Raw genomic sequence first — 14,132 nt, forward strand, 5'->3', positions numbered from 1 at the left:
CCGCACAGTCTATGACTGCAGCGCCCTAGACCGCTCGGCTAATCCCGCGCGGCTTTGAGACTGAACCATGAACCAATGAAAACGAGTCACCTGCTCGGATAAATTGCATTTATTTGTTTATTTATTTTTTGACAGGTCAATAGTCGTGTCCCAGATACGCCGCCATTCATGCGAACGGCTGCACGAAAAATGCACCTCGCCATGGACGCTAGCAGGTGGGGGCAGTATCATAGCATCGTGCTGTGTGTGGCATTCATCTGGACTTTCAGGCGTCCTGTGGTCGCACTCGAAGGCACCATGACAAATGTGGATTACGTGAGCATAATTACGAACCACCGGTATCCGTTCATATTTGATGTCTTCCCTGACTGTGATGGCATCTTCCAGCAACATGACTGTCCACGTCACAAGGCCAGAATCGTGCTGCAATGGTTTCTGAAGCACGATAATGACCTCCAGTTGATGTCTCGGGCACCAGATTCACCTGGTGTGAATCCGATAGAACATGTCTAGGATAGTGTCTGACACAAGCTCCATTAAAACAAATCACCGGCCTATGTTTTATGCAACTGCATATGAGCCTGCTGACACATACCTCTGGAAACTTTCCAAGAACTTGTCGAATTCGTACTCCGCAGAATATATTTAATTTACTGGAATTGTGTGACCTTTGTGAAGACATAAGGTGCCACACACTTCCTGAAACCCACCAAGAATTTGTGAATCCATGCCATACAACCTCGCTGCTCTATTGCGTTCCAAAGGTAGACCAATGTACGAGGGCTATTCGGAAAGTAAGGAACGATAGGCCGCGAAATGAAAACCACAGTGAAACTCAAAACTGTTCAACAGTTAGCTACAACTTCCAGCTACTTATCTGCGTAGTCCCCGATCCGACTTAGACGTTTGTCGTAGTGTTGTACCAACTTTCCAGTACCATCGGTATAGAAGGCAGCCGCCAGTGCTTTCCGCCAATTCTCTACGCTGGCCTACAGCTCGTTGTCAGTGCCAAATTGTTGTCTTCATAGCCAGCGGTTCATGTGAGCAGAGATGAAACTCAGAGGGAGACAATTACGGGCTGTATTGTGGGTAATCAAACATTTACAACTGAAAACGATGCAGAAGCATCTTCATTTCCCCTGCAGAACGCGTCTGAGAATTATCTTGAAGAAGAAAATGCACAACAGTTATGTAATGTTGGCTGCATAGCTTCGGGTGAAATTTCTCAACAGTCCCTCGTACTTGGCGGGAGACACTACTTCTCTAGGTATCTTTACGTGCTCCCTGTGTGCTCAGAACTAAAGGGAACGACGTAACGCGATCGACGAGCATACTAGAGACACTGCCCAACACATCTGTGGAAAACGTCATCGGATTTTTCACTGTGGTTTCCATTTCGCGACCGCTCATACTATCACGTAGGTACCTGTAATGTTTCGATTTACCATTGTATGTTCAGCAGAGGTGACAGTATCAATGCGCGTGCCATGAGGAACTTTTTGGACGATAATACAGTTAAAATACGTATATGATTTATTATAGACTGTCAGCTCCGATCAGAGATTGTTTCCTGCTCCCTACAGGAAAGTATCGTCACTAGATTATGTCGCTAAAAAAATACAGCACGAATATGAGGTGTGTTCAAAAGAAAAGGTACGAAATAATGCTGTGGTTATAGTTGAAGTCTTTATTCAAAAGTAAATCACTACATGCCGAGCACAATTATCCCAATGTTTGATGAGCCGAAGAATTATCTGTTCCCAGAATTCCTGTGACTGTGACAGGAGCCAACCCTCCACTGTGTTCTTCAGTTCGTTATCTGAGTTGTAGCGCTTTCCTTTGAGATGTTTTTCTAGCGAACCAAACACATGGAAGGTGCAGGGTGATATGTCCGGGCTGTAGGGCGGATGATCAAACTTTTTCCACTTGAACTTGACCATCACACTATGTGTGGCCTTTGAGAGGTGTGGACGGGTGTTATCGTGGAGCAGAATTACTCCCTCACACCTTCGTGAGCAGTCCAGGCCGTTTGCTCTGAGAGAACTTGCGTAGGCTACGGAGTGTCTCACAGTACACGTCATTGTTAATGATTTCTCCGTGCTCGAGGAATTCGATGAGCTTCGGACCTAGGACGTCGAAAATGACGGTGAATATCATCTTACCTGAGGGGCACAGTTTTGAATTTTTTAGGGCAGGTGACGACACACGCTTCCCGTCCATAGATGTGTTACTGCGCTATCACAGAGCGGCACATACAAATTTCAACCGATTTTGTTGTTACAACGTTTCGTACCTTTTCATTTGAACACTCCTTATACATAGTCTTCTTACTTGAATACTGAAAAATGGCTCTCATAAAATGTTGATAAACGCAATATAATTCTCATGGCTCAGAGGAAAACTCGACAGCACGCGATTTCAAGTTCAGATATAAGCTTCTGGTGCCCGTGATGATCTCTAAATTTTTAATGGTAATATTACATCGTGTAGCTATGTGAGGTGAGTCAGACACATGAAATAAATAGCGGGGACAGCGAAGGAACAAATTAGATTTGTTAGCAGGGATCTGGGAAAACGTGATACACCTGTAAAGGAAACGGCGTAGACGACGAAAGAGCGACAAATTCTAGAGTGCTGAGTTAGGAGTCTCGCTCTCGTATGTGTTGCCGCAGACAGCAAACTACGAACAGTTTAGAGACGCTACGATCGTAGCACATCACAAATAACTACACAAAAAAGTTATGAATATTATCAGGGAACTTCAAATAGAATGTTTGGAAGAAAGGTGACGTTGGGTAAATTTAGACGACCGGTATTCGAGGAAGGCTGTGCAAGATCTGTGCTGTCTCTTTGATAAGTGGCGCGGTTTCTACATCACCATCTACATGGATACTCTGCAAATCTTATTTAAGTTCCAGCCAGAGGGTTCATCGAACTACATTCACAATAACTCTCTATTATTACGATCACGTACAGCGCGCGGAAAAAACGAACACTTATATCTTTCCGTGCTATCTCTGATTTCCCTTAGTTTATTATGATAATAGTTTCTCCCCGCGTAGGTCGGTGTCAACAAAGTATTTTCGCATTTGGAGAAGAAAGTTAGTGATTAAAATTCCGTAAGAAGATTCCGCCGCAACGAAAAACGCCTTTGTTTTAACGATGTCCACCCCAAATCCTGTATCATTTCAGTGACACTCCTCCATTTCGCGATAATACAAAATGTACTGGCCTTCTTTGAACTTTCTCGATGTACTCCGTCAGTCCAATCTGGTGTGGATCTCACATCGCCAGCAGTATTCTAAAACAGGACGGACAAGCGTAGTGAAGGCAGTCTGTTTAGTAGATCTGTTACATTTTCTGTGTCCTGCCAACAAAACGCAGTCTGGTTAGCCTTCCCAGGAATATCTTCTACGTGTTTCTTCTAATTTAAGTTGTTCGTAATTGTAATTCCTAGGTAGCTAGTTGAATTTACGGCTTTTAGATTAGACTGATTTATCGTGTAACCGAAGTTTAACTGATTCCATTTAGCACTCATGTGGATGACCTCACACTTTTCTTTATTTAGGGTCAATTGTCAATTTTTGCACCATACAGGTATCTTTACTAAATTGTTGTGCAATTTGTTTTGATCTTCTGATGACTTTTTTAGTCGATAAACGACAGCATCATCAGCAAACAACCTAACACGGCCGCTCATATTGACTCCTGAATCGGTTATATAGATTCGGAACAGCAAAGGGCCTATAACACTATCTTGGGGAACCCCAGAAATCACCTCTGTTTTACTCGACGACTTTCCGTCAGTTACTACGAACTGTGACCTCTCTGACAGGAAATCACGAATCCAGTCACATAATTGAGACGATTCCATAAGCACGCAATTTCACTACAAGCCACTTGTGAGTTACAGTGTCAAAAGCCTTGTGAAAATCTAGAAATACGGAACCAATTTGAAATCCCTTATCAATAGTACTCAGCACTTCGTGTGAGTAAAGAGTTATTTGTGTTTCACAAGAACGATGAAAATGAAACTTCCTGGCAGATTAAAACAGTGTGCCGGACCGAGACTCGAACTCGGGACCTTTGCCTTTCGCGGGCAAGTGCTCTACCAAGAACGATGAAGATTTTTGCAACGCACGAAAGTATTTAGACAGTAACTTTTTCCCTCGCATCACACTGGCACAGAACAGGAGAGAGAGCGATGTTAATATTGACACAGGCTGCTCAGCGTAGTGGCTTGTGGTGTACATGTTACCGACCAACTGTGAAATCCAGCGTTTAACGGAATGCCTAGAGGATATATTGAATAGCAAAAATCATGAAGCAGGGTACGGAGTACATCTTATTTCTTTCACTAAGACTTATGCTTTTCAAAATTAAAAAAAAGTGCCACTCAACGTATCAAGGTAATTTGGCTTTTTTTGTTTTTTAGGTTACACATTGCAGGTATGTTCTGAGCAATATATAGTTGAAATGTCCACGAAACATGGACTCACACGATTGCCCCAGTGATTGGCTACTCTATCCAACGTTAGTGGTGTTATGTCCGCGCTGGTCTGACGAATGTTCGCCTCCAAATGTTCCAAAGTTCGTAGCTTGTCAGCATAGACCTGCGCTTTCATGCAGCCCAAAAGAAAAAAAAAATCGCACGACCGTGGCTGCCAGTTCCCTGCTCCATATCTTGAGATGATCCGGCCGCCAAACTTCTCCCTCCAAGAATAGCGTCAGTTGTGTGGCACGTAGCACTATCCCGCTGGAAAAAATGGTTCAAATGGCTCTGAGCACTATGGGACTCAACTGCTGAGGTCATTAGTCCCCTAGAACTTAGAACTAGTTAAACCTAACTAACCTAAGGACATCACAAACATCCATGCCCGAGGCAGGATTCGAACCTGCGACCGTAGCGGTCTTGCGGTTCCAGACTGCAGCGCCTTTAACCGCACGGCCACGTCGGCCGGCTATCCCGCTGGAACCACATGTTTTCAGTATTTGTAGTCTCACGTTCTGGCTACAGAAATTTGCGCAGAATGAGTTTGTAGCGGTTACCATTGACTGTACAGGCTCTTCTCTCAACATCTCGACAGCAATAAGGTCCAATGACGCCGCCACGCTATAAACCGCACTACACAGCGAGTTTTTCTGAATGCAATGGCACTTCATGGAAAGTTTGTGGGTTCTTCTAACTCCAATAACGACCATTTTGCGTACTTACGAAGCCATTAAGACAAAAAGGCGCCTCGTCTGAGATGATGATTTTTCCACTAAATTAAGAGTCAACTCCCAACTGCTGTACGCCCAGTCAAGGAACTCACGACGCAAGCTGTGATCCTTTGGCTTCAATTCTTTGGTCAGTACCACTTTGTATGGGTGCAGGCCCAAATCCTTTACCAACAATCGCCACGTTGATGTCTCAGAGAGCCGCAATCGTTGAGATCGTCCCGAAACTGTCACATTCGGCTCTTCCTCAATACTGGCCGCTACTGCAGTGTTCTCTCTTCGCGCTTTACGTTGTCTTCTTGGTGTCTTCTGGCCGTGTAGAGTGAAATCCCGCCCAAACTTGGCCACAATGTGGCGTATAGCCTGGGTAGAGAAACGATGATGGCGACCCAATTCTCAGATGAACAAACGACGAGCACCCACAACTGAGCCGCCACTTTGGTAGATTTTTTAAATGATTTCTAAACGTTCAGGAAGCGTGCGTCACTGCGCGGCGAATCGACAAATTTTGTTGGATATTTTCACATCTGGAAGTGCATAAAAATATTAGAAACTAGAAATTACGATTTTAAAGAGTACCACTCTTTACGAAAGCCTCTTTATTTTGACAGTACAAGATCCACAGATATCATTATTGTAACAGTTTCAGTACAGTTTGGCCGGAGTTCAGTTGTATCAGAGTGCCACTTTCCTTAAAATGGAGGCTGCACGTGATGATTCTGAAAATTTATCGTTAATGATTGTGCAAATACAATGAAAAAGTTTTTGTAGAGATTTACAGACAACAAAGAGTAATTCTTCAAGAAACAGTGTTTTTCTAACAGGCGTTCGTTCACTTTAAGGAAATAACAATGGGCGCCAATGCGCATAAGACTGTGGGAAAGAAAACAACCTCGTCATCATTGTTTAATGAAAGAAATACAGTGTAATATACGTACAGGGAACACAGAAACTTATACAAACTCTGAAGGAAATATGTGATGGAACCAAATTTTACGCACCAGATGGTGAGTTGTTGAGCATACTTTATGAAACATATTTTTGTATTGGCTGTGATGGGCGAGGCAGGATGTTAAAGGAATTGTCTACCAGATAAATTAATATAACAAACGGCACAGAGCTTTTCATACACATCTGTGAACTCTGCCATCAATCTACCGGAACCACACAAGGGTATGTGAAGTGCATGTGCAAAAATACGTAATTGCTAGAACCTCAACTCCTTGTATGTGAAGAGTAAAGTTATTTGCGATTCAAAATGTCATTTCATTTCTGCTTGCTGTAATAAATAAAGCATAAAAGAGATATGTAAATGTTTTTTATATATATATGTAAAGGTTTTTTAAAATACCGCTACCAGTCACAAACTTTGTCAACTACTGTATTACTGATTTATTTAGCTACATGTTTCGAGGGTTAAACTTCATCTTCAGGCTAAATGGTATTACAAAAACAACTTTACATTGAGGTCATACCGATATTACATAGTATTTTCGTAAATTCTGTGGTCATCCTGTGGAAGAAGAGAAAACTTAGTAAGAGGCGATGTCACTTTGGAAGCTGGATTGATGTTTCCACGAAAATGTTGTGTGATGCTTACTCATTTCGTTCTTAAATTCGTTATGATGTGTTGCGGTGTATCCATTTCCATCACAACGAGACTACCACGCGAGAAGAACGAAGTGAGTGACCATTACACAACATACAGTAGTTGACAAAGTTCGTGACTGGTAGCGGTAATTTAAAAAAACCTTTACATATTTCTTGAGACATTCACAGTCGAAAGATAGTCAAAACGGCTTCAAATAAAAGAGATACATAATTGGAAGTTTAGATTCAGTTACTGCTTACTAAACGTTTGAAATAATACAGGTTGACTCTTACAGAGAAGACAACAGCAACCATCCACTTTTTACAATGTTATTTATTTATTTAAATAGTGCCGTCACCGGTTTCGAACCGAAAATTTCATCTTCAGGCGGCTTGTTGACGTTACGATACATTTTACAGTAGCTTTTTCCCAAATGATGAAATTTCCTTGGGGCTTGGAAGCCATTTCGCACCCCCTTACTCACCTGATCTTGCATCCTCGGATTTTCACCTTTTCCGCCCTCTTTCGAAAAACCTTCAAGAAACTTCCTTTTCGGATGAAAATGCGCTTCGAACATGGCTCGAACGAGTTCTTCGTCTCAAAACCATGCGATTTCTACAATCTCGGAATGGAAAAGTTATCCCAGCGTTGGCAGACTGTTGTAAATAGTGGAGAAAATATGCTATTGATGACTTAAGTCTCTGTTATGTGTATCTGTTGCGTTTATGAAAGATACGATAAAACGCTACGAAGTTGTGCACTAACCCAGTAATTAAGTGTTTATGACCGCCCTTAGTGTGTTAGTGTTTGTAGTTAGAAGACTTATCGTAGCGCTGTGTGAGCAAAATGTAAAAGGCTCGCGGTAACGACAGAAAGGGTGAGAGAGAGAGAGAGAGAGAGAGAGAAAGAGAGAGAGAGAGAGAGAGAGAGAGAGGACTGTGCTGTCCAGAAGGGATGAGCTCGACGCGACGGCGAGGCGAGGCGAGGCGAGGCGAGGCGAGGCGAGGGCAATCCGTCGTCGTCGACGGTGGCGTTATATCGTCATAACTGAATCTCCGGCCGCTCGCAATTCTGCCGGCGAAGCCGGGAAGCAGGAAAGGGGGTGCATTGTAACGTCGGGCGTGCCCCTGCTCGCGCCCCCTGCAGAGTAATTCAATATCAGCTCAAAGCTTGTCTTTGTGTACTCGCCAATAACACGAATATTAACCTAATTGGTATGCTCCATTACTGCTGCTGTGAGGGGTAGGACCGCGGCGGCGCGCGGGGTTGGGGGCAGCGGCTGCTGGGATTAGGCGCACGTTCCGGGCGTCGTTGTAGTTAATTAACTCGCTGGCAACTTCTACCCCTCCCTCGCCGCCCGCCGACAACCGCTCTGACCCACCCCTCCCGTGCTCGCCGCCCCCCACTACGGGCGTCCCTCTCAACCCTCACGCAGCGGCGGCTCGGCGCGTCGCGACCCGACGCTCCCCACCACTGCGCCTCGTTGCCTAGCGACGATGGGAGTGGTCACGGGCGCGCGGACCAATGGCGACCGGCCCGGAGAGCGTCGCGGACCAACCGGCGCGAAGCGTCGTCAGTGGCCATTTTTACAGACGTCGCCCCTACCCTTAGCAGAAGCTCCCTCCACCCCACACTTGTGGACGACTTACCGAATGCGGTGTAGGGATCGCGGAGAGTTTGGGATGCGCGCACACGAGTGAAGAGGGCGTGCGAGTGTGTGTGTGTGTGTGTGTGCTGTGTATGTGTGTGCGTTGTCTCTGTTTAGAAGCAATTCCAGCAGCGACGAACGCGGGGCACGGTGTATCGTACGCTCTACCCCTCAGGGGACGACGGCAGAAAAATCGAGGAAGGAACGAGAAAGAGGGCAGATAGGCTCGATAGCAAAATCTGCTCGTAAGAGATTCCCTTTTTTCCGTTTCTCACGGCCTCCATCGGTGCGGCCGGGAGAGGGGAGGAGGGAGGTAGGGCGCAACTGTGGAGGGGAAGAGTTTCCCCACCCCCTCCGGAAGTACGGATTGCAGCAACGAGCGACATAACCCCTTCAGTTGCTGCCCCTTAGCCGCTAGAGCTACACCGCAGATTGGTCGCGTTTGTACGGCCAAGGCCCATTCCTCCGGTGCAGAGGCGGGAACTCCAGAGACGCTAGGGTGCCCACGCCTACCCTCCCTCTCGCACCCACCGACGGCCACGTCTTCAGCGCCAGAGAACGCCAGTCGCTGGACAGTTACGCCCGTGGCGGGCGGTTGACAGCTCGGCGGCACAGACGCAGTTTCAGAACGTCTTTCCCTCTCTGGGGGACCTGCGATGGTTCAGTAGCGGCCTGGTGCGTTGCTCGTCGGCGTCACTTGACGATGGACAAGCAGAGGCTGCAGGACCCCAGGGGCAGCAGAACGTCCTTCCTCATCGAGGACATCCTCTTCAGGCCCAAGGCGACTCTCCCGCAGGTAAGGACCACGTGGGACGCACGGCGCTTACTTTGTGTCTGTCTCCATCACGTTGTAGATAGCCGCTGGGTTCATTTCTATAGTCATGTTGCTGGACTTGCTTTCTACTACCATGAACCACCTGAAACTTGCAGCACTCCTGATTCCTACCGCGTGAGTCCAAAAATTTTGCGATGGACTAGTAATAATGCTTCTAGTATTCTACGTCGTCTCAACCACACATGAGTACAGCGCTCATAATGTTCATACCACAGCGCGAAACTGCCAGAAAACTCATTTGAAATGCTGTTGAGCTCGCACATCAAACTGGCTTGAACGTCGTTATGTCGTGGCAGCGCTGACTTCGTCATGTGAATTTCTGTTTTGTGGTAGGTTCGTATTGATAACGCGTGTCTCATCACTCATGATGATTTCTTTTCCGGAAAGGAAATGGCCACCTTTTGCATTTCAATCAAATCGTGGTAGGCGTCTACGCGTCGTTGTTTTCATTCGGGCGTTATTCTATAGAATGCCTTGAACATATGATTCACACGTCTTCTTCCATTATGATTTGTGACACAACAACGTTCACACAGGGCGACCGCACGCCCTGTATTTAAAACCGCCTGCTCGCAACTGCCTGGTCGGATGCGGATCTGCTGTTTACAGTAATTAGATCGAGCTGCCACTGCAGTTAAGCCGGCCGCGGTGGTCTAGCGGCTCTAGGCGCTCAGTCTGGAACCGCGCGACTGCTACGGTCGCAGGTTCAAATCCTGCCTCGGGCATGGATGTGTGTGATGTCTTTAGGTTTAAGTAGTTCTAAGTTCTTGGGGACTGATGACCGCAGATGTTAAGTCCCATGGTGCTCAGAGCCATTTGAACCATTTTGAACCACTGCAGTTAACTGCGCCGACGTTGCTTGTATGTCAAGAATAAAATCAGGCACGGCCTTTTAGATGTACCGAGTATTTCGTGAAGGTAGCCAGTTGTTGAAATGTGCTTTTCAGCATTACTCAGAGATCCACGCAATTTTGTTGTCTGTGTATACCATTTACCTCTTGTACCAACCTACACATTGGTGCAAGAATTTTTGTTTTTAATGGAATGATTAGCCTAATTTTTAGTGGCATTCTAAAGCTTTAGGAAACTCGAACAGTGACATAACGCTCGTTAATGCTGGCGTTAAAACTTTCCGCAAAAATAATTTACAAATTTACATCTACACGATACGGCATCTCTGATACTAATAACATGTTCCCCATCCGCGTCCCATTCGCGAAGGGAGCATGGGAACAACTGGTAGTAAACTTCGGTATGAGCTCCAATTTCTCTGATTTTCTCATCGTGGTCGTATATCGGAGGAAGTAATATGTTGTCCGACCCTTCTTAAAATTAACGTTCTCTGAATTTCAGCAGTAACCTTTTCCGTGACACATAACACCTTTCCTGCAGTGACTGCCACCAGAGTTTGTCGAGGGTCTTCGTGACACCCTCGACCGAACTAAACCATCCCGTGACGGAAAGCGCCGCTCTTAGTTGGATCTCCTCCATCTCTTCTCTTAATCCTACGCGGCAACGGTCCCACACTGTTGAACAGCACTTAAGAATCGGTAAAACAAGTGATTCGCAAGGCACTTCTTTTACGGATGAATTACATTTCTGATATGAAAGAACAACCAGTCTTGATTGCAAAACTGGAATTTTTATTTTATTTATCCTCCAATGACGCATCTTCATATGTGCCAATGGAAAAATGTGGTGTTAAGTACTCGTATATAGGATGTCGCGCATACAGATATCCCAGTAGGAAACAGCCGCGCTCAGAATTTGAAAAAACCTTATGTGGTGTCTGGTGCAGAACATGAGAAATATACAATCGGCAGCTAAAACACATAAAAGCCCCTAGTGGGTAGTTGCCGTTGCCAATTTTTTAAAAATTTTTTTTAAGGCCGTCGCGCGATATACTGCGCCGTCAACATCCGCTGAAACAATCAGCACTGCATTGACGCATCACACAGTAAATACCTAGGAGGCGCAGTCGCTCGTGCTCCCCACTGTGCACATTGAATAACATTTCGTTATGATTCTTACAATTAGTCTCAACAGTGCGTTTGTATTTCCTACAATTAATTGTATGTAGTTGCTCAGTTGTGATCTCTCCGAATTCCTAGAAATCTTACGGTTGTTACTTTTTCCAGCGAGTTTTCTCCGGTAGCGTAATCGAATCGTAATTGATTTCACCTCCTATTTAAACGCTGTATGTCACGTGTATTTACGCTCAGAGTTATCTGCTAGTCCTTGCACAAATGATCGATCCCCCGCTTGTAATTCAGCATTTCACTATAGTTTTTATTGACGAGGGAACATATCAATATAGCCAAATCAAAATCACAGGGCTGCCTTTCCATGGAAGCCGTGTATCTACCTTTTCCAAGTATTAATGACTATTTTAAACATGAATGACTGTGATATAAACGATTACACCACAGCAAAACGTCTCAGCCTCTTGGGTAAACCAATTGTTTTTGTCGGTGTATAGATACCCATCTGTTGTGGCTGTATCTACCGTATGCCTGTCTGAATCGTTGATGCAGGCAAGCCACCCTACCACATCAAGTATTGTGTAGTACTTATCATCTAACTTGTATATTATTCTCTTGTAGCGGTTGGTTAACAAAATATTTGACCGTCTACCACCACCCCGTCTCAATGCTTCTTTATCTGAAAGTTTGTTGTCAGCTGTCTCTCCTGCACAACCCTGCTATTTCTGGGATCCCGCTCTCCCTAAGTTTACCTCTTTCCTGACTCCCTGGAGCTCCCCATAATCATACTTTCTGAGGTATTCTTTGGTCATCCGTACGTGTAACACAGCCACACCACTCCAGTTGTTTTCTTTCCATTCACTGTACCAATGTCAAACATATTTCCGTCACTCCCTTAATGACTTCAGTTCTTACCGGTCCGTTATTGTAGTTTTTCAACACTTTCTCCAAATATATTGCGCGGAGCTTTTCTTTCATTTTCTTTGTCAGTATCTACATTTTCTCCTATGTGCAGTACACTATTTTCCACAAACCTTTTGTACAGTTGCTTCTTCATAGCTTTGAAACTATTCTCATCGTATAAAAGTGGTTGTAGGTTCTTCGTTCTGACCTTTGCTTTCCATATTTTATTCAGTGCATCTTCAACATACCTTCCATCCGCTGTCACTGTGGCTCTTAAGTACATATATGAAGTTGTATTTTTAATAACAGCCTTCTTGGTTTTTAAGCCATGCCCTTCCGCTCTTATGATCGTATACCGTGATTTTCCAACATTTATCTTGATTCCCACTCCTCGCATTCCTCCACTAATTTTCTGAATGTGCAGCTTATGTCTTCTTCAATCTCGGCACCAATCTCTACTATCATTTCCTGCTCGCAGAGCCATACTTGAACATCTTATCCTCCAGTTTTTAAAGTTCTTATCAATATATGTCATAAACAACGTAGGAAATTTGCAACAAATCTGTCTCACTCACTTGTCAACTGTAAACTCTCCCAACAGATAGTTATCTCTTTTGAGACAGTAAGCATTAGCGTTATAAAGCTGTTTCACTACACTGAAATAATCTGCAGAAACATTTTTGTCTTCTATTGCTTCCCACAGATATTTAAGTGGCGCATTGTAAGAAGCATTCTTCAACTTAATAAATATAATATGCCTCGTCCTTCCATGGTTTCTGCTAGCTGTTTGAGACAAAACATATTGCCTGTGTATGATCTACCAGCCCTAATTCCACTTTGTTCTTCCAAATCTTCTACCTGCTGTTCTATTCCTTATTTTATGTTTCGTCTATACAGCCCACCCACATAACAATGATTTCCTACAGTTATTGAAATCTATTTTATCGAAGATATACTCTCCATCCACACAGCTGTTAAATTATTTTGCGAGCATTTCTGATGCCAACAAAGGGAAATTTTTCCCCATCTCTACGGGTATTCCTACAGGGCAAGACGCATTGTTTTTGTTCTAAACACGCCCAATAAACCTTCACACACACACACACACACACACACACACACACACACACACACACACACACACACACACACACACACACACACACACACACACACACACACACTCATCGATTATAATTTAATTCGAACTTTAAACTGTAATTCTATGCGCAATTTATAAATATGCAAATTCATTGTTTCCAAGAGTATCAGTACATTACAGGGAAGTTTGTATTTCATTATAACCAAGCCCATAAGCAGGCAATCTGATTCCTTGCTATGCCTAGGACACCCAAATTATATGTGACTGAACTCTTGGGTGTCCCTGCAGTCGCAGTATGCTGATGACATTAGTCGTGTTTGAATTTCAGTGTGTCATTAAAACCACTTCGTGTACTCTTTGCAAGGGTTGTTACGTTTCACATCCCCGTTTAAACGCTTGAACTTATTTCGGAAGCAATTGCCCCGCACTGAAACAAAGAACATATCCTTCCGTCACCCATGCAGTAGTGTTTTACGGAAATCTGTGATTATGATATATGACAAATTGAAACAGTTATCTGTGTCACTCATATTTTTTACTGAACGTATACGATGGATTTCGAGAATTTTCATCCTCATCCTCTGGTGGATACGTTGGTTTCGTTGTGTTAACTCCAAAAGAGGCCATCTCTTTTTGACTGCAGTCAGTGGTATAACGTCGTTGTATAGTAATACCCTCCAGTATGCGTCTTACCGAAAAAATTTGGAAAAAATGCAAGACGATATCTAGCTTTACTAATAAAACATTGGCTCTATCTTGAAAAGAAGGTATAAGATGAACACTATCAAAAAGGAAAACAAAAATATTGCAGTGTAATAAAATTAAATCAGACGATGCTGAGACAATTAGTT

General features: G+C 44.2%; 1 protein-coding gene across 1 annotated transcript in view; it reads left to right on the forward strand.

Annotated features, from left to right (window-relative positions):
- Positions 1-9,161: 9,161 nt before the first annotated feature.
- The window catches only part of LOC124545886 (brain-specific homeobox protein homolog), a 116,478-nt gene continuing 111,507 nt past the window's right edge, over positions 9,162-14,132 (forward strand). The window contains exon 1 of the mRNA XM_047124846.1: positions 9,162-9,255. Within this exon, the coding sequence (XP_046980802.1) occupies positions 9,163-9,255 (93 nt within the window). The 5' untranslated portion in view covers position 9,162. The remainder of the gene's footprint in view (positions 9,256-14,132) is intronic.

The sequence above is a fragment of the Schistocerca americana genome, chromosome 8 (assembly GCF_021461395.2).
Source record: "Schistocerca americana isolate TAMUIC-IGC-003095 chromosome 8, iqSchAmer2.1, whole genome shotgun sequence".
Classification (NCBI taxonomy): domain Eukaryota; kingdom Metazoa; phylum Arthropoda; class Insecta; order Orthoptera; family Acrididae; genus Schistocerca; species Schistocerca americana.